The sequence below is a fragment of the Corapipo altera genome, unplaced genomic scaffold, assembly GCF_003945725.1.
Source record: "Corapipo altera isolate COAL_440 unplaced genomic scaffold, ASM394572v1 201, whole genome shotgun sequence".
Classification (NCBI taxonomy): Eukaryota; Metazoa; Chordata; class Aves; order Passeriformes; family Pipridae; genus Corapipo; species Corapipo altera.
In genome coordinates, this window is record NW_020884940.1 from 1,181,551 (window position 1) to 1,201,647 (window position 20,097).

At 57.6% G+C, this 20,097-nt stretch overlaps 2 protein-coding genes across 2 annotated transcripts; one reads left to right on the forward strand and one right to left on the reverse strand.

The window, feature by feature from the left end:
• The first annotated feature begins 9,229 nt into the window (after positions 1-9,229).
• Positions 9,230-11,849, forward strand: MARCKSL1 (MARCKS like 1). The gene is made up of 2 exons (XM_027661427.1): positions 9,230-9,351; positions 10,347-11,849. Exons 1-2 carry the CDS (start codon positions 9,289-9,291, stop codon positions 10,971-10,973), a joined length of 690 nt encoding a protein of 229 aa, XP_027517228.1. The 5' UTR covers positions 9,230-9,288; the 3' UTR covers positions 10,974-11,849.
• Positions 11,850-13,724: 1,875 nt separating this feature from the next.
• On the reverse strand, positions 13,725-19,861 carry HDAC1 (histone deacetylase 1). Its single transcript, XM_027661459.1, has 10 exons — positions 19,653-19,861; positions 18,982-19,123; positions 18,072-18,164; positions 17,674-17,782; positions 17,422-17,562; positions 17,105-17,213; positions 16,881-17,011; positions 16,136-16,282; positions 16,004-16,052; positions 13,725-15,675 (listed from the first exon to the last, which is right to left on the reverse strand). Exons 1-10 carry the CDS (start codon positions 19,859-19,861, stop codon positions 15,648-15,650), a joined length of 1,158 nt encoding a protein of 385 aa, XP_027517260.1. The 3' UTR covers positions 13,725-15,647.
• Positions 19,862-20,097: the final 236 nt, after the last annotated feature.

Here is a 20,097-nt window from a genome sequence, read left to right on the forward strand (position 1 = left end):
GTGAGTCAGGGTTGAGACCCCGAGGAAGCCACAAGGATTTCCAGAAGGGCTTGGAAAAACCCTCCCTGCCGTGATTTCCTCCCTCCTTCTGAGGCACAACGAGGCTGGTTGGGGTGACAGAGCCGTGTGGGCAGCAGGGAGGCCGAGGAGCTCCCGGTGACTGGAGCAGGGCTGCAAGCAGGGAAGAGGATGGGAAACGTGGATCCAGCCAAGGAATGAGCCCCTCTCCGAGCCGTGGAGCTGAGCAGGGATGGAGCAGCTCCATGATTTACTCAATCCAGGCTTACGGCATCGCAGCTTGGGCTGCTGTTGGCTCCTGGGGTTTGTTTCTTCTTCTTCCAACAGGATTGTGACACAAAAACAAAGGCAAACCCTTAATCCTGCAAATCCTCTGCTGCTCCCGCCGAAGGCCAGGGGTGCCTGTCCCCCCTGCCGTGGGATTCTGGGGTCGGACACCGCCCCGGGGCTGCCTGGGGGCCGCTCAACTCCAGCCCAGAGCAGCTAAAAATAGTGCTGTGTCTTCACGGAGGTGTTGCAGCCGCAATCAGCCATGCAAAGGAGCCCGAAATTCAATCAGCCGCATGCGACAGAATCCCTTAACCCCTTCCAGGGCGGCGGGGACGTGTTCCCTCCCCCGCGGGGTCACCGGCACCGGGGCCACACCAGGGGCAGGGCCACGTGTGTCCCGCTGGGGCCGCGGGGTGCTCAGGGCGGGGGGGGGGGGGGGGGGGCCCGGCGGGGGGGGGGGGGCGGCGCCCCCCCCCCCCCCCCCCCCCCCCCCCCCCCCGGCTCGCTGCCATCTGCTCTGGGTGTATTAAAGGCGTGGAGAGAAACGAGGTCAGGGCTGTGCTGGCAGTGACGGGGTGAGCCTGCGCCCACGGGACCCCCCCACCCACCCCGCGCCTCCAGCGGGACACGGCTGTGGCACTGGGCGGAGCAGGGAGGACTCTTTGGGATGTCCTTGGACTCCAACGCGAGCCTGGAGCGAGCCCTGACTGCGGCAGCGGGCTCCTGGGTGACATTCCAGGTGGACTTCGCTCCGCCGTGACGTTCCCACATCCGGGTGGCACCGGCACAGATGGGCTGTGCCACGCCCGGGCACCTCCCGGGATCCCTACCCGTGCCACCCCTCGCCGGGGCTGGGGATGTACCGGGCACCAAAGAGCACCAGCCCCCAAATCCGGGCGGCCAGTGCAGTGGGTACCCCCGGGGGGGCTCCCCGAGGCTCCCCCTGCCCCGCCCGGTGCCAAACCGTGCCCCCGCCCGGTGCATGTGCGAGTCCCGCGGCAGCCGCCTGCATTTCATGCATTTTTAAGAAGAAGAAGGTTAGTGGGTCACTCCAGCGCCCGAGGCTTTTCTCCAGCTGAGCTGCTTTGCTGCCAAACCCAGCCGGGCTGGCGGCGAGGGGGCTGGGGCGGGCGGTGGGGCGGGCAGGTGGGCAGCACCAGCCTGGCATCGTGGCACTGATGGCACCGATGCAGCCGCAGCCGCCCGGTGCCGCGATGTCCCTTCTGCCCCCGCCACTCCCGTCCGGAGGGAAGGAGCGGGATGCGAGTGGAGCGGTCCCCATCCTGCTCCCAGCGGGCTGGGGGGCGGGATGCGGCCCCCCCACGGCGCTGCCACGTGCTGGGATCCATCCCCCCGAGCCCGGCGGGGCTGGGAGGGAGCAGCCGAGAGGAAAAGCCGGCGCGGTTAAAAGTTAATGCGGAGACAAAGCGCGGCCGCACCAGTGCAAACAGCGGCGGCTTTATGGCCCCGATAACGCGGTGACGGCTCCGTCCACGCCCTGCCCGGCCCCTCCCCGAGGGCTGCGCCCCCCCCTTTGGCACCGGCACCCCGGGGATTGTGCGTGTCCGTGTGTCCCTGGGCACCGCCGCTGGCGATGGGGGGGATTTGGACAGGGGAGAGCCGGGTGTGGAGTGAACTCAGAGCTGGGTGAGCTCATACAGGGGTGAAGTCAGGGGGTGAAGCCAGATATGGGTTGGTCTGGGAAAAGCCAGATGTGGGATGAATCTAAACCTGGGTGAACCCAGATGTGGGGTGAAGCCAGACCTGGGTGAAGCCGGACATAGGATGAAACCAGATGTGGGTGAAACCAGACTTGGGAGAAGCCAGATGGGGGGTGAATCCAGATGTGGGACGAACTCAGACCTCGCTGAACCCAGACATGGAGTGAATCCAGAGCTGGGAGAACCCAGATGTGCAGTGAAGACAGATGTGGGGTGAAGCCAGCCCTGGGAGAAGCCAGCCCTGGGCGCGATGGCAGCGCTGCAGCCCCGCGCCCGCATCCCCCCGCATCCCCCCGCATCCCCCCGCATCCCGCCCGGCGCAGCCGTTGCCATGGCTACGGCCATGCAAGTCTGGGCGAGCTGCATCCGCCGGTGCATCCCAGCGAGCCGTGGGGGCGGGGAGGGCACCGCTGCCACCAAACGGGGCCACATCGCCAGCCCCCGCCCCGACAGGTCCCCCAAACCCGCTGCCGTCCCCTCCCGGCACCTTCCCCGGAGCGAGTGGGACGGGGGGGGCTGGTGTGACGCCACAGAGGGGCTGCAGACCCCCCTTGCAGAGGGATGGGGACGGCACAGGGGGGACCCACAGCGCTCCCCCGGCCTTGAAAGCTGTGCAAGAGGTTTGTGAGGGGGTCGGAGGGTGGCACCTGCCACCAGAGGGTCCAAAACCCCCACGTGTCCCCTCCCAGCGCATCCCACCAGCTCCCCCGGAGGATGTGAGCTGAACCGGCTCAGCTGGGATTCCTGAACGGCAAAGTGCTCCCCAAAAACCTCAGCACCGGGCTGGGGCACGGAGCAGCTCCCCCCGAGCCCACCCCCGGGGTCTCTGGGCTGTGGCTGCAGTGGCCCTGGGGACACTTTCGGTTTTGCTCTGAGGCTGAGGGGAATTCTGCTCCCGGGAATGAGGCAATCCCGGCCAGGGACAGCCCAGGATGAGGGAAGGAGGGGATTTCTGATGGAAAGTTGCAGACAATCCTGGCACTGCCGTGATTCCCCCTCCAAGCTCTGCTCCCAAATCCCCCCCTGCAGCCCAGCCCCACAGAGACTGAGCTCCTGCCCCATCCTGCCTGTGTGGGATTTTGGGGAGAGGGTGTCCCTGGATTTACAAGGGCTGACAGGTACCCCCAACTGCAGAGTCCCGGGAAAGCAGCCAGGAATTCTGGGAGAGGCACCAGCAATGGGAACGTTCACAGTATTGACACTTGAGGTTCTTAATGAGGCTTTATAATTAATATGCCATTAGGATGAGCAGGGTGGGAAGTCTGTGGCTCTCAGAGCTGGTTTTCCAGGCTGTTTGGGTTCCAGAAATAACACCCCCCCCTCATCTAAATGATCTTTAAGGTCCCTCCCAGCCCAAAATAACATGATTCTGCGATCTCCCACGCCGCCCAGGCACCCGGCATCCCTCCAGCCCTGCAGCCAGGCCTGCCTGGGGTTGTCCCTGCGTCTTTCCTGCTGCCTGTCCGTCCATCCCGGTCCCTTCCCCCACGGCCGTCCCCATCCTGGGCACACACACTGGCCTCTTCTCTGCTGCCTGGGCCCGTCAGATGTTGCTGAAAGGGAACAATGCGACGTATTGTCTGTCCCCGCTCGCCGGCATCAACCCCGGCAGCGCAACAAAAAGACACATTGACTTGCCGGGAGAAAGAGGCCCATAGATCCCGCTGCTCCCGGGGGAGGGACCGCGGCCCCGGAGCATCCCAGCCCCGCTTCCCTGTCCCGGGTCCGTGACGAGGTCGGCTGGATGCCACCGGCCCCGGGGACTCGGGCAAAAGGGGTCACCACGCTGGGGGGTGGTGGGATGTTGTGTCCCACTGCCAAGGGGTGTTTTTGGGATCGGCATCCCCGCAGTGTGGGCAGCAGGGGAGGGGGGGTTCTGCCCCTCTGCCCTGCTCAGGTGAGACCCCCCCTGCAGAGCTGCCCCCAGCTCTGGGGTCCAACAGCAGGAGCTGCTGGAGCCAGTCCAGTGGAGGTCATGGAGGTGCTCCAGGGCTGAAGCCCCTCTGCTCTGGAGCCAGGCTGGGAGAGCTGGGGGAGTTCACCTGCAGAAGGGAAGGCTCCAGGGAGAGCTGAGAGCCCCTTGCAGGGCCTAAAGGGGCTCCAGGAGAGTTGGAGAGGGACTGGGGACAAGGGATGGAGGGACAGGACACAAGGAATGGCTTCCCACTGCCAGAGGGCAGGGTGAGATGGGATATGGGGAAGGAATTCTGGACTGGGTGAGCACGATGACCACCCAAAACACCCCCCTCCCCTCAGGCTGCCCCAGCTGTGGCGTGCAGGAACGCTCCTGTCCCACCTCCGCAGGAAACGGGATGGGAAAAGCTCCTCTTGGACTGAGCATCGCTTTTGTTTCCATTATAAACTTCCCTTTTCACGAGGAAGGAGGGTCTGAGACCTGCTCCCCGCTCAGCCCCGGCCAGGGGACCCTGCCCAGGTCAGGGGAGCAGAGCCCGCTGTGGTACCACCCACCGCCCTCCCACCTCTGCTTCCAGCTGGGTTCTGCATCCCATTTTCCCTCTGGACACCTTCTGGCAGCTGCTCTGCTTTCGCAGTGCTCCCCAGCTGGGCTGCTCAGGGTCAGGGAGACCTTTATCAGCCCCGAAATGCAGCCTAAGGCCGGGATATGGGCGATAAGGCGCGTGGGATGAGCGGGATGCGGGGCCAGGGCCTTCCCGTCCTTCCAGGAGCAGCCAGGAGGGATCACCAGGCTGGGAAAGGCAATGCAGGGGCTCCCCACAGGGTGTTGATCCCCCACCATGCCAAAAGTCCCCAAAACCCATGTCTATGGGGAGGCATCTAGGACCCCTCAAGTCCCACCATTGTCACCCCGGGGCTGGGGCAGCACAGGATGGGGCTGGAGGGGTTGAGGTTGGGGCTTGGCTTTGATGGCAAATATTCCAGCTCCTGGCCCAAAAGAAGGGCAGATGGTCTCCAAGATACGATATGGAGGAGGTTGCTCTTCCTTTCCTCCCCCACGACTCCCAACAGCCACCCTCTCCCCCTCAGTAGGAGTGGGGAAGGGGGTGATGGGGTGGGAAAGGTCCAGGAGGGGGGAGAGCAGAGCTGATCCTGCGGGGTGGGATGCAGGGGGATGTTGCAGGAGGGAAAAGCAAGCCCAGAAATAGCAAGTGTAGCAGTTGCAGAAGGCGCCGGTTGCCATGGGATCTTCACAACCAAAAATGACGGGGCTCTGGCAGATACAAGAACGGGCCCTTTCATGTGTTTCTATGGGAAGTCAGCGCCTCTCCACAGCCTCCCGGGCTGGAGCCTTTCCCAGGGCAGGAAGGATTTGGGGACACTGGTTGTGGTGACAGGGAGAGCCCTGGTAAAGTCCCTGGAGAGCTTTGCTTGGGTCCAGGAGGCTTTTTCCCCGGTGCAGATGTTGCAGGGTCACTTGGCAGGTTTGGCACCTCCCAGCTTCTGCTTAAGCAAAGGGTAGAGATTCCCGGCTCTTCCTTGTGCCCCTCAGGAATCCCCTGGCGTGGAGCTCGGCAGATTTTCCTCCTGCAGCTGAGGAAGCACAGCCTTGCTCGGCACCTGCAGTGCCCCAGCCCCTTCATCCTGTATCCTCCCGGGATGAGCATCATCCTGGGGACCAGGCCAGTGTCCATGTCCTGGGAAAGCCAAACAAGGGGCACAGTGGGTGGACATGGCAGCACAGGCAGCCCCCAGCCCCTAAATGCTCCTGTGTTAGCCAAAGGCTGCTCCCAAGGGCTGATCCCAAGCTGTCACTGCCGTGGTGGTGGCAGAAGCCATGACCCTCCATCCCTGTGCAGGGCACAGCCCAGCCCCACACTCTCCCTGCTGGAATTCTCTCCCTGGAGAGATCTAATTAGTTAATTCCTTTGCTATTTATAAATCAATATGGAAATCCCTCTGCTTCGTTCCCAGCGCTGTTGGTCGCCCTGGCTGGGTCCCCCCCTCAACTCTAAAATCCTCCAGCAGATGATGTGGGTACATGAATAAATAATTGCCTTAATTCTTCGTTAAGGGCCGGGGGAATGCAGTGGGTGGCCGGGGCAGGACAGGGGGCTGGGGATGGTCCCTCCTCGTCCTTCTCCAGCCCTGTGGTGTGGGAGCCAAGTTCCCCCGCTCTGCCCTGCAGCCTCTCGGCGCTTAACACCCAATAAATTAATAATCAGCCGCAGTTTAAGTAGGTCTGGAAAGTGGAAAACAACATCCGCAAAGATCTGGCGTCCCCCCCCCGGCCTCGCGGGCGGGAGCGGCAGAGATTTGTCTGCCTGTCCATCTGCCGGAGGGGCACACAGACCGTAATCTGTCCGTCTGTCTGCGGCCTGCAAATCACCAGCCCTTCCCAGGCAGCCAAAGCCCCCCGAGCCCGGGGAGAGCCCGAGGGATCCTCTGCCCTGCTCCGCTTCCCTGCCCACGGGGAAGGAGGAACCTGAGGTGGCAGCGGAGGGATGGGACCCACCGCTGGTTCCCACTGGCTGGTGGCCACTGGTTTGCACCGGGAGGGTCTGGGTTGGTGTCTGGTTCGTGCTGGAATTCACCGGTTCCTGCCCTCCGCCCGCTCTCCCGGTGTCACCACATGTCACCCCTGGCCACGCACAGAGCGGGAAAACGGCCTTTTCCCGGGATGAGAGCTGGAATAACCAGCCATGGGCCTGCCCAGGGACACCCACGGGGCGCTGGGGTGGCCACGCCGAGCACCGCCCGGGATCCAGCGGAACCGTCCCGGTGCCGCCGCCGCCGGCAGCGCGGGAAGGACAGACATCTGCCCTGGAAGAGGAGGCACGGCTCGGGAATCCACGGGGAATGTGGCTATTTATAAACACGGCCCTTACGCAGCACTGCAGAAGAGGGTTTTCAAGAAAAGCCGGGATCGGGAGCGGACGTGGCGGCTGGGGATTCCTCGGAGATGAAAGTCGCTGGAAAAACATCTGTGAGGAGGTCCTGGCACGGCGGGAGGGGGGGCTGTCACTGTCCCCCCACTGCCAGCTCTGCATCTTGACCTGTCCAACCACGCTCGAGTTTGCCCTTTGCACATCTGCTTCCCGTTGCTCTGGGGCTGGGATCGGTGCTGGAAGGGGAGCAGGGAGGAGGGGGTGAAATGCTTTATCCCCTCCAGGAAAAACATGGAAGAGACCTTGGCTCGGCACTGGAGGGACTGAGCCGAGCGGTCCCAGCCCCGACCCCCCACCCCATAAATCCCCTCGGATCCACCCACCACCAAAGGAAATACCTTCCCTGCACGAGGCCTGTCCAGAGCACAGGGAAGGCGTTGGTGTCCCCAACCCAACAGCCAGGGCCACACTGGGGCTGCCACTGTCACCCTACAGGCTGCACCCCCAGAGCCCCCCAGAGACCCCCCAGAAGTGGGGATGGTGCAGGTGGGGATGGGCCACCAGTGCCTTTCTCCTTAGTAGTTCCCTGTGGCTTCGGGATGGGAGGATGGGAATGTCTTGGGGTGGTTGTGTGGATGGATGGACTTGGACGGGCACTGTGAGAGCCAGTGGTGGCTCAGGGGTACATGGCACAGCCAAAATGTGGGGGTGCTGCAGCAGTGGGATGGGATGGGATGGGATGGGATGGGACAGCAGCACGAGGCCTCTTTGCATTCCTGCAGAGAAGAACCAGGACCAAATGACCCTCAGCAGAGAGACTGAAAACAACTCCCAGAAGGTGGGGAGAGAGGTGTGGAGCTGGGATGGACACTGCCCAGTGCCAGACGGCTGCTGGGACAGCGGGAAGGGCTCCCCAGCCGGGGTTTGCTCCCAGCAAGAAATGTTTGGGGACACCAGCCTGGAGCTCACACTCGGGGACAAGTGCTGGGACACAGATCCTCTTCACTGACTAATTCCACACGCTCCCTTGGGCAGTTTGTCTTCCCAAAGCCCTGATATCCGCGTGTTTTCCAACAGGGAACATCCTCCTTGGCTCCCGTGCTGCTCGGGACACTCGGGCCCTCGCCGCCGGCCGGAGCACCCGGCAGCCATCCAAGGGCTTTATCAACTGGCACCCAAAAGTCAATAAGGAAGATGCCGCCTGTTTTAATTAACAGCAATTTCGCTCCGACGGGGGTGAGATGATGATGTGCCGGGGGGGAGGGAGGCCAGAGACAAAACATGACCTTGTTGGCGCAGCGCACACAGCAGGACATTGTTTTCCCCCTCGGAGACTGGCCTTGATCCTGCCTGGGCTCCGGGGCACAGCTGGGTGCTGGGGGACGGGGGCTCTGCTGGGAGCAGGGTGTGAGAGTGCCTGGAAGGTTCCAAGTCCAAAGGGATCGGGACGTGGCACCCGGGAGTGTGAGCAGGGGATGTCGGTGGCTTGGACTGGCGCAAAAGAGTCTGGATTTTGGGAGCCCCCAGTGAAGCCCAGCTGTGCCTGAGTGCCATGGGAGTGAATCCTCCATGGCACTGCTGGAGATCTCTGGCAGCACAGGGACGCTGCAGGGCCCTCAGCAGAATCAGCATCCATTTGAGTTTAGTCCCATTTTCTTTTCTCCTGAGCTCTCCCATTCCGGGAAAGCAGAGAAGAGAACACACCCAGAGGGGAAAAACCTCCCTGTGTGTGTGCCAGGGTGCTTGGTGAGGTGGGGAGCCAGGGTGTGACCCATTGCACAACATGTCCCCACAGCAGGACCCTCAGGGAACCGCTGGGGCTGCAGTAAGAGGGACCCTGGGAGATGCAGGACTCCAGAGTGAGCAGGACTCTGGGGGAAGTGGGGCCCTGGTGGGAGCAGGACTCCAGAGTGAGCAGGATTGAGATGACCTGCACCACGGTGTTGTCCTGGAGGTGACAGGGAAGGGACAAGTGGCACCGTGGGACACTCCCAGGGTGACTGGGATGGGACGAGGAGCACCCCAGGGGTGCTGGGGATGGGGGCACAGGCACCCACGGGTGCTGGGGCCGCAGGCAGAGGCACCCCAACGATGTCACGGGTGAGGTGAGCAGCACCCCAGGGATGACGGGGGTTGGATAAGCACCCCCCCCATGCAGGGGAGAGGGCGCTGGGCGAGGGGGGGGCGCTCCCCACCACCCCCTCCCACCGCCTCCCCTCACCCCACCGCGGCTGCCCCGATCCCCGGGGGTCGCACAGGAGGGATGGGGGGGGGTCGGCGGCCGCCAGAATCCCCCCGCTCTCCCCAGTTCCCCGGCGGGGCGGTGGCTCCATCGCGGTCCCCCCGCCCCCGGGGCGGGCTCGGCACCGTCCCGCCCCCGCCCCGCGCCTTATCAGCGGCGGGCGGGGGGCTCGCCCCACTCCCGCCCAGCGCAGCCGCCGCGGCGGGGCCGGCAGCACCCGACGTGCGGCACCATGGGCAGCCAGGGCTCCAAGGCGGCGGGCGGAGACCCCGACACCGCCAAGGCCAACGGGCAGGTGGGTACCGGGGGGAACCTCCTCGCGGCGCCGGGACCCCCCCGCGCCCCGTCGGGGCGGGCGGGAGCGGCGGAACAAAGGCGGCGGAGGGGGCGGCGGTGGTGCGGGCAAGGGGGTGGGTTCTTGTGTCCCCGGAGGTGGGGTGGGTGTTCTGCCGCCCGGAGGGACCCTCCTGCTCGGCGGGTACCGGGCGATGCGGCAGCGCCCGCGCCGCGCCCCGGGGCTCCCCCCGGCACCGGGCGGGTCCCGTCCGCGCCGCGCCCCGGGACCGGGAGTGGAGCGCGGGCGCCGCCCGGTGGCAGCGGGATGGCCCCCCCCCCATCCACCCCCCTCCCATCGTGGATATCCCCCCGGTGCGACCCTTCTTCGCCCAGGCTCGGTGCACCCCGTTTTCCTCGGCTGGATTTCACCCCCGCCCCCCCGGGACCCCCTTTTTCGCCGGTTGGGTGCCCCGCTCTGTGGACGGTGTTTCCCGTTTCCATCGGTTGAAAGCCCCCCCTTTTCCTCGGCTGTCCCCGTTTCCACCGTGTGGAAGCCCCCGTTTTCCTCGGCTGGGCACCCCCTCGGTGCCCAGTGCGCCCCTTTTCCCCGGCTAGGAGCCCCCTCTGTGCCCGGTGTTGTTTCCACCGGCTGAAAACCCCCCTTTTTCCCGGCTGGATGCCCCCCCCGGTGCCAGGTGCATCCCTTTTTTCCGGCTGGGTGCTCCCCAGTGCCCGGTGAGCCCCTTTTCCCCCATACGGGTGCCCCCCACCCCATCCCCGATACATCCCCTTTTCCCGGATGGAAGCCCCCTCTGTGCCCGGTGTTCCCGTTTCCACCGGCAGGAAAACCCCCCCTTTTCCCCATCTGGAATCCCCTCTACCACCCCGTTCCGTTTCGCCCGCTGGGAGCCCCCCCCCTCCCCTTTTTGGGTTGGGGGGCTCGGGGTTCGGGGTCGCGGTTTGAGGTCGGGGTTTGGGGTCTAACGCGGAGCTGCTCCATCCCCCCCCCCGCAGGAGAACGGCCACGTGATCTACAACGGGGACATGACGCCCAAGGTGGGGGTCGAGGTGTCCCCCCAGAACGGGAACGGCTCGGCTGAACCCCCCAAGGAGGAGAGCGAGGGCGAGCCGGGCGGGGGGGACGCCATCGAACCCGCCCCCCCCGCCGACGGGGGGGACCCCAAACCCGAAGAAGGGGCCGCGGCCCCCAAGGACGCCCCCAAGAAGAAGAAGAAGTTCTCGTTCAAGAAATCCTTCAAGCTGAGCGGGATCTCCTTTCGGAAGAACAAGAAGGAAGCCGGGGACTCCTCTGGCTCCTCTCCCACGGAGGAGCAGCAGGGCAAGGGCGAGGAGAGCCCCGCGGGGGGGGTGCAGCCCTCGGCTCCCCCCGAGGAGGGGTCGGCGGAGGAGCAGGGGGGCCCCGGGGAGGGCAGCGAGGGAGCTGAGCCCAAGGGGCAGGAGGGGGAAGCCGGCGGGAGCAAGGAGAAGAAGGAGGAGGAGGAGGAGGAGAAAGAGAAGCAGCAGCAGCAGCCGGCGGGGGAGAGCCAAGGAGACACAGCCAAACCCGAGGAGCCCTCGAAAGCCGCGGGGGCCGAGCCCACAACAAGCCCCGCGGCGGCGGTGGAGCAGAAGGAAGAGTAGATTCCACTTGGCATCGTCCTCACTGGAGACTCTCACGCCGTCCTCTCCATCCTGGAACACCACGGACTCGCCCACACCCCCCCCCAGCCCACCTAGAACTGACACCACTCCCCAGACCCCACACGCCCCCCTCGAGGTATCTCTTCCTTTCCCCCCCCTCCCCTCCTTTTTCCGCCCCCGGTAGAAAAAGCTGGTTTGGATTCCCACACCACTGCCACCACTTGGAGTAGTTTTACCTGAATCCTTTTAAAAAAAAAAAAAAAAAAACTGGGGGAGGAAGATTGTTATCCTGGACATTCACTGGAGTTTTACAGTTTGTAAGAAGAACAGATCCCACGTCCTGCTCTGGATCTCTGTGGCCTCCAGACTGTCCCTTCTCCTCCCAGCAGCTTTCCAAGCCCACTGACTGTTCAATGGATTTTAATTTTTTTTCTTTTTGTTTTTTTTTTTGTTTTGTTCTTTATTTCTCAGTTTACATTCCTGGTTCTGACTTCATTTAAAGTATTTTGTGCTTTTTATAGAAATCGATGGTTTAAAAGCTAATCTGGTTAGTTTTTTATAATGTCTTATATTGGCTTAAAACCATAAAAGCTTGTAAGTCCGCTGTGTTTAATTCTGCTTCTAAGGGATAACTTTTAGGGTGTGGGGTGGAGAGAGGGGGCCCTGCCAGCTGTATAATGTGAAGCAAAACGTTGTTTTCTCTGTAAATAATTTTTTTAATGGCCAAACCACTTGATTTGCAATTTTTCTAACTTGTAAAAAAAAAAAAAAAAAAAAGCAGGAAAAAAAAAGAAACCAAACCACAAAACAAAAAAAAAAAAAAGCTGTACGGGGCTTTCTTGTAACATTTGAAAGGAATAAATGGTGACCCCTTTATGGGAGAGCTCGAGTCCTTCTTGTCCTGGATGCCAGGGAAGGGCCAAGGGAAGATGGCAGTTGCTTATTTAGTTCAACAGCTGCTGCATTTAATCACTGCTCACACTTAATTGACTTGCAGCAGATGTAGAGCCACAGCCACAAAGGACTTTCCCACACCAGCCCTGTCCCTACCCCGGGATTGCTGCTCAACTGGCTGCTGGGGACCTGTTTTTGTAGAGATCCAACCCAATTTTTCCTGGTGTGGGGGGTTGTGGTGGGTTGAAAAATCCGGTATTTTTCTCACAATGAGGGTTACTGGGTGAAATTCCCATTTTCCAGCGTGGTGTCTCTGGTTTAAATTGGTTTTGGGGTTTTTTTTTGTGTTTTTTTTTTTTTTTTTTAGTGGCTTTAGAGTAGGATTAGCTCCTCTCTGCTGAAAAGAGCACAAAAGGCGTGCGCTGGGAGCAAAGATTTCCTTAACAAAGGGAAATCCAAGGGCACAATGGTGCCTCTATCCCTTCTCCTGTCACCTGCACAGGGGTTGAGGTGGCTTTTCCCGAGGAAAAGTGGCTTTTTTCCCAAGGAAGGAAGGAAGGAGCACAGCCCGGGGGGGAGCTGCTCCCACCAGCCCCTCCATTTCATGGCCTGCTCCCAATTCCCATCCCAGCTCCCAATTCCCACCTGCTCCTGCTGTTTTGGCTGGCAAAGAAGATGGAGAAGAGCAAAAAAAAAAAAACCCATTGTTTGCCCAACAGGCACCACCCTGGGAAGGGGTGAGGACCATCCAGGCTCCTCCCGAGCCTCGAGGTAGGTGGAAATGCCCCAAAAGTCCTTGGTTTTTTTTGTGCAGCACATCCCTCTGGGAAGCAAAAACAAGGGACCTGCTTCCCAAGGGAGCAGGGGAGCCATCCCTAGTCATGGAGGGGGTGGAGTGGGGTGAAACAAATGGGGTGTTCTGCCCCATTTTGAAGCAGAGCTGCCCTTTCTGAGCCTGCCCGGGGTCTGTCACATCCCGGTGCATCCGCCCGAGCTGCATCGTGGCAGCCATTTTAGGAATCCCTGGAAAACAGAGGGATTGCGGATGCACTCGGCACCGGGGGGGGGGACAGGGTTGGAGGGTGGCTTTTGTTCCAGGAGGGGAGGATTTGCTCGTGTGCTCTGGTGAAAGGGATAACGGGGTTCCCCCCAAGGCAGGGGGGAAAATGTTTGGGAAGTCAACTGTGCCCACACAAAGCTGCTTTTTTTTTTAAGCTGTAAAAAACCAGCAGAGTTGGCTCCTGTGGCCATTTCAGGTGTGATCAGCTGCACAATTAACCTGCTCCTAATTAAATTAAGAGAATTTTTGTTCGCTCCAACGCAAGGTAAAACCACTTAAGCTCATCCAAATGGTGAATTAAGCTCATCCAAATGGTGAATTAAGTTCAGCCCTTCCCATCATTAATTATTCCTTTTCCAGACGAGCTTTGAGCACCACAAAGTGCTGCAAGTCCAACCCCAAACCTGGTTAGCACCAGGGATGCTGCTGCTGGAGGAGAACCCGGCTGGAATTTGGGAGAGACAGAAAAACCACCCCAGTGACCCTCGGTTGGAGCTGTGAGCAAATAAACCCCCCCAAAACTGTGGTGTTTTGAGTCACCTTTCCCAGAGAGAGGAGCCAGGGGGAGAATTTCAAGGCTGTTTTGTAAAATCCAAGGGAAAAGGAAAAAAAATAACAAAAAACCAAAAAATTACCCCCCCCAAAAAAACCAAAACCAAACCAAACCAGAAAAACAAACCACAAAAAAACCTAAAAAAACCCCCAAACATTTACAAATTAGATTAAAGCAATTTTTTCAGGGAAGAGGGGAAAAAAGTAACAAAAATCAGACATTTACAAAAGAAACTGATTTTTCACCGAGTAGATTCTAAACAAAACATTTTGGTGGATGGGATTAAACATTCACCTCTCTTCCCAAATATTGTTACACCTGGAATTTTTTGTTGGGATCTACATTACATCCAGCTGTGGCTCTGAAAATGAACTGACCCCCCCCACCCACTGGAGTGTCCCCTCTGAGTAGAAAGCAGGCCAGACTCACACCAACCATAGAAATGTACCAGTTTTTATTAAAAAGATTCTCAAAATTCAAAATAAACGCATCTTTAAAAAACCACAATATATTTCCCCTCCCTTCCCCTCCCCTCCCTCCCCCCCCAGACACAAAGTTACACTGATCTCTTCTTCTCTGGCTTCACATACAAACACTGAAGAGCAGGAGTGACACCCGGATCCAAAAGAGACTAAAAAACTCACGGTGGAAAACGGGAAGGGAGGGGAGAGGGGAGGAAAGAAGCGTTTTAAAAAAATAAACCCTTTGAAAAAATAACCTGTGTGAAGTTTTTAGCAGCATTATTAGAGTTGAAACCCTCGGCAGCGCTCCCGGGGGAGGTTCCAGATCCTCCCCTGAGGGCCGGAGGAATCCCCCTGAGGAAGGAGAGCAGCGAGTCGGGACTGCCTGAAAACCAAACTTCTCCCCCGAAAGCTCGGCTAAGGATCAGCTGTACAAAAGGAGATGCTAAAGAAAGGGGCAGAGCCGGTCACAAAAGACCTTCGGGGGGTGAGATAATGTGTGGGAGGAGGAAAAAGGAGCTGTAAAGAGCGTTCAGAGCCCCATCTGCTGTTCCCTCAGGAAGGCAACAGATAAAAAAAAAGGTTCTTCGTATTTACTGGCCTTGGGAGGAAAATTCAATTTGAAAACGTTTGTAACTTCAGGTCGGAAAAAAAAAAGAAAAAAAAAATAGTATTTCAGTCAGTGACAACACATCAACTAAATTCTCAGCCAGGCTGGGGGCTGGGCTGGAGAGGGATTGGGGATTTCTGCAGTGGTTTCAGCCCAGGACGCGGATCAGTTCTGGGAGCCAAGGGCAGAAAAGCAGGAAAAACAAAGCCAAAGGGGCAGTAACTCACTTTCCCCCCCACAAAGAGGGGCACAGGTATAGAAAAAACCAGGTATAAAAGCTCCATCCCTTCCCTTCCTCGAGGTGCTGCCACACTCCCTGGATCTGCCACATCTCGGAAAACTGAGCCACCACACACGGGTGGTTTTCATTTTCCAGATCTGGGCTCTGGGGCTGATTCACTTAAAAAAAAAAAAAAAATTAAAAAAAATCACTTTTCAGGTAGTTTTTAAGCTGCTTCATCTCTTTCCACGAGTTTGCTGCAGGGAGGAACCAACTCTATTCAAGAACTGCACTATTTGACCCTGAGAAGTGGCACCAGCTTGCAGTTAACTTGCCACAGTGGAATCAAACTGAAGACCAAAGGAATAGTCTCTCACAGGCTTCATTTGGGAACTCGGATTCTCCCATAAAACACCACCAAAAAAAAAAAGAAAAAAAAAAAAAGAAGAAGAATAAAAGAACCAAACAAAAAGAATTCATGGCCATCTTTCCACCTAACCTGAAATGCAGATACTACTTCTACTTAAATTATTCTTTTCCAAGGTTATTTCAGAGGAGAGAGTAAAGGAAGTGATTTTTTTTTGTTTGTTTGTTTGTTTGTTTTGTTTACAGACACACTAAGGAGGCAGTGGAAGGCAAGAGTGAAAACTTCCCAGTCACCAAATCTGGGCAGTGCAGGTCTGGCTGCTCCGCAGAATCCTCCCCTCTGCTCCCAGTGAGGAGTGCAGCAAGGAATAATTTACAGTCCTCAAGTCATTTATACAATTATATAGAAATATATACAGAAACATATATAAAATATAAATCCTGTGGAATAGGAGGCAACCCGGGAGCTAAAAACCTACGACAAACTACGCACGGACAGGCCCGTCCAGCTCAGGTGGATTTTGGCTCTTCCTTCGCCCTGGGGAAGCAAGAAGGGAAGGGTTTGGTTTAAACAGGCAGCTTGAGCTGTGCCCAGGCTCTAACAACAAGCCAGAGCTGCAGCCTTAGAAGTGCTGCTCATCTGGCCCGTCTTCAGCTAAAATTTATAACATAGTGCTGAACAGAGGAGCAGTGTTTTGATTTTGATTTTTTTAAGCAGCATTTTTGAGCCCTGAGAAGGCTCTCACAGCGTTTTATCAGGTGGGCTGCTCAACACCTGCAAACTTCTGCCCGTTAAGAACCTGTGACAAAGCCAGCCCGAGCTGCCACATCAACCCCTCAACCCTCCCAGCAGACTCCAGACTCACCCTTTGGGTTCTGCTTTCTCCTCTTTCACTTTTTCCTCTTCCTTCTCATCTAGGAAAAAAACAAAGACACATGGCAGTGCAGTGGGAAAGGACCAGCCAGGCAGAGCTCCAGGTCCCAGCTCTCCTGCTCACCTTTTTTCTCCTCTTCCTCCTTTTCCTCCTCTGCCTTCACACGCTTGGCTTTCTTAAAGTTGGCGACGTTTTTGCGCCCTCCTTCCCCTTCATCCTCAGAGTCAGAGAATTCCTCATCACAGGATATTCTCTTGTTGGAATTGCGGACTGAGTGTGAAGAGGACAGAGGTTGGTTGAGATTTACAAGTCAGGAGGCTCCAGGCACTAATTCTTTGGGTACATCTACTCACTGGAGTGAACTGAGGAGCCTACCTAAGTCAGGATTAGGCCACGATAAAAACACTGTACCTGCTTGCATCTTTTAACTCATCCCTCCTCACTGCTCATGCCCAGGATCCAAGATCACATGGACAACTTGGATTAGGTACAGTGTGATGTCTAGACTTGACAGCATAAGCAGGTTAACCAGCCTCCCACTGAGAAATCTGTCTGCCAGATCCTAAAGGCCAATCTGGCTCCAAACCACCATTTCCACTTCTGGCATCACACCTGACAGTCTCCCAGAAAGGGTTCTGTCCCAGCACCTACATCCCAGGAACTGCTTGAGCTCTCACATTAAAGTCTGGAGTTTCTCCACTATGGAAATCATCTGGCAAAGGGTGCAGTGCTCAGCATCAGGGCTTCATCTCACAAAACACAAAACGGATTCAAACCGAGACTCCAGAACCGGGCAGATCTAAATCCTACATCCTCCCCCTCCTGCAGCTCATGGCTCTTTGGCACCCAGCCAGACACAAGCACCTACTTGAAATGCGTTTCTCGGGGTCATCTTCCTCTTCATCTCCACTGTCCTCCTGAACAGCATCCTCGGGGATGGGCTGCATCTGCACCCCGGGGGCGTGCGGGAGCATGCGCAGGTTCTCAAAGAGACGCTGCCTGGAGCCGCCCAGGGAAGGAACAGTTTGGTCAGCAGGTGCCTCCCTGGAGGTCCCAGGGAAGGGCCAGTCCCCAGGAGGAGCAATCACTTACTTGATCTTCTCGAGGTACTCGTTGGTGTTCTGGTTGGTCATGTTCGAGGGGCTGATGTGGAGCTTGAAGTCTGGCCCGAAGTACTCGAAGTAGTCATTGTATGGAAGCTCTGCGGGCAAATGAAAAGGAATAAACACCAAGCTACCACCAGAATGGAGAAAGGAACAGCTACAAGCAAATCAGGGCATCCAAAAGCTCTCCCACAGAAACAACCAAGAGGTAACAAAAGCAATCTCGGCATTCCTGCCTCTGCCCCAGCAACACCTCTTCCCTGAGCTGTTCTAGAATGTCACTGGCCCTCAGTCTGGGAGAATTACCATTGGGAATTTCGGTGTCCAAAGCCACAGCAGTCTCATAGGTCCAGCACCTGGCCACGTTCCTGATGGTGTAGCCGCCCCCTCCCAGCATCAGCATGGGCAAGTTAAAACTTTTCACAAACTCCACACACTTGGCATGACCTGCAGAAAAAGCAGTGGGGGGGGGAGAAAAGGTCACCTCATGGCATAAGAACACACTTTTCCATGGAATCTCAGTGATGCCAGCTCGGCACAGGCACTGTGTGCTCCTACCTTTGATGGTGAGGTTGAAGCAGCCCAGCCTGTCCCCGGAGAGGGAATCTGATCCGCACTGCAGGACAACAGCACTCGGCTGGAATGTCTCCATGACTTTGGAGATCACCTAAACAACAAAGCCCTTGTTACACGCTCTGCACAGGACACTGTCAAAGCAGCACAGTGCCACCCATGTCAGCCAGGGCCACGAAGACATCCCTGGTGCTCCCACAGCTGCTGACTCCCCTGCCCCAGAACACTGGGGCTCTCACGCGCTGGAGCTCCCGGACAGGCCGCGATTGTTCGGGGGGAATAGAGCCCCTGGTGAGGCTCAGCACAGAAAACTCAATCAGCCTCCCCAAAGAATGGCTCCAGGGACAAAGTGTGACCCACTGAGCGAGGAGGAGTTCACTTACAGGCTTGAATATGGCTTCATAGGACTCGTCGTCGATGCCGTCCCGGAGGGGATAGTTCACAGCGTAGTACTTGCCTTTGCCTGCACCAATGTCCTGTTGGAGGGAGAGGGGAGAGACCACAGCTCACCAGAAGTCCAGCTGGAACACAGAAACTGTGCTCCAAAGCAGGAAGGGAAGCCTGGAATTCCAGCAGTGTAATCCCAATATTAAGCCCAGCCCGCAGTCCCAGTCTGGGCTGACCACGTCACTGCTTTAAAATTATATATATTTTCATTTCTATTATCACACTCATACACAGGTGTCTTATTAAAAATAACTTGTTAAAAATTATTAATTCATTCCTGGTGCACAGTGGTTGCATCAGGATAAAAATGCTGCAGCTGCATCAGCAACAAACTCTGGGCAGGGCTGAAAAAACACAACTCATGGGTGAAAGGCAGGAGAATTTAGATCAGAAAAATGTAATTTCACTAGAAAAGCACATAAAAAGAGGTAAAGAACCCTTCACCCCTGAGAAATGGGGCATGGAAGTGCCAGAAGTCACAGAGGGACACCCGGATCTACCTGAGTGACACAGTTACCACCAGAACTCATTAACACAAAGAACTGAGCCACAGGAAGAAATGCCAACAGGATAAATCCACTCAGAAACCTTCCCCCAAGAGCTTGGGTGACCAAGCAGCTACAGGTGACCAACACACCATTTTCAGAGCCCCTTTTCTCAGCAAAATAACAGTGACACCAAAGCCTTGGGTTCAATACACGACCCCGGGCACAAAGCTCCCACTCCACCAGCTGAACCTACACCTCTGCCCTCAGGAAAAAGGGTGTCACTGTGAGAGCAGGAGAGCAGTGGCAGATGGAAAAGGGCAAATTCCAGGGCAATTTGCAGCCAGGCCTTCAGTCTCACCCGCAGGTCCCCTGTTCCTGGGAAGTACTCCCCGTACTTATGGAAGGACACGGTCATGACACGGTCCGTGGTGTAAAAGGCCTCCTCCACCCCGTCCCCGTGGTGAATGTCGATGTCGATGTACAGCACCCTCTGGTGATACCTGGGGGGGGCACAAAGGAGCCAGGATATTCCATTTATTCAGAGTAAAAACTGCCTTCACCAGCAGAGAAAACAAGAACAAAGGAATCTGGGGCTGGTTCCCAGGCTCCACAAGGAATAGAGCAGTGGAGGAGGGACACACGCCTTGGTCAGCGGTGGAACAGACCCACAGGGGAAAATAAAGTGCCTTTTGCTGCTGAGGGCAGACTCGGCTCAGTTTATTCAGATTCAGCCAAGAAACTGCATTTTTATGCCCAAGCCTCCCACTGAGGTTTGCCCAGAGCCAGGAGCTGTCACACGTGCCAGCTGTGCCCTCTTTTCCAGGGTGGGTGGCAGAGGGAAGGGACAAAGGGCACCAGCACAACGCTCCAGAAGCCTCTGCTCCCTGCACAGCGGATAACACAGACATCCCTGGAGGAGACACCCCAAAAGCTGACTCAGCCCTTCCTGGGAAAACACAGCTCCAAAAAAGGCACCAAGAAGGAAAGGCTGGGAAGGAGGAGCAGAGGGGTAGATGGTGCTGCCCTTACTTCAGGAGCTCCAGGATGGCCAGGACGATGTCGTTGACGTAACAGAAGCCAGAAGCCTCCGACTTCTTGGCGTGGTGGAGGCCTCCTGCCCAGTTCACTGCAATGTCTGTCTGCTGCTTGTTCAGCTTCACTGCACTGGCTGGGGGGGGACAGTTAGAGAAGGTCAAAACCAGAGCAAAGGGTCTGTGGCAGGGATGGGCCCTTCCCATGGTGCTGCTCATGGGAGGGTTTGGGTCCCGCACAGAGCACGAGGGTTTAACACTGGATGTGTCCACAAACTGATAAAGAAAAAGGAAGGGAAGGGGAAAGGGGGAAAAGGGGGAAAAAAGGGGGAAAAGGAAGAAAGGGGAAAAACGGGAAAAAAGAAGGAAAAAGGGGGAAGGGGGGGAAAAAAGGGGAAAGGGGAAAAAAGGGGAAAGGGGAAAAAAGGGGAAAGGGGAAAAAA

What these genes read in the sequence shown, in the direction of transcription:
- HDAC1 (XM_027661459.1), bottom strand. Translation starts at nt 19,861, where the DNA reads ATGGGAAGGGCCCATCCCTGCCACAGACCCTTTGCTCTGGTTTTGACC. An exon ending in CTTCAACCTCACCATCAAAG is followed by an intron (nt 17,563 to 17,673) that starts GTAGGAGCACAC and finishes CTTTTTCTGCAG; the next exon opens with GTCATGCCAAGTGTGTGGAG. An exon ending in GGAGGAAGAGGAGAAAAAAG is followed by an intron (nt 16,053 to 16,135) that starts GTGAGCAGGAGA and finishes TTTTTTTCCTAG; the next exon opens with ATGAGAAGGAAGAGGAAAAA.
- MARCKSL1 (XM_027661427.1), top strand. Translation starts at nt 9,289, where the DNA reads ATGGGCAGCCAGGGCTCCAAGGCGGCGGGCGGAGACCCCGACACCGCC. An exon ending in CCGCCAAGGCCAACGGGCAG is followed by an intron (nt 9,352 to 10,346) that starts GTGGGTACCGGG and finishes CCCCCCCCGCAG; the next exon opens with GAGAACGGCCACGTGATCTA.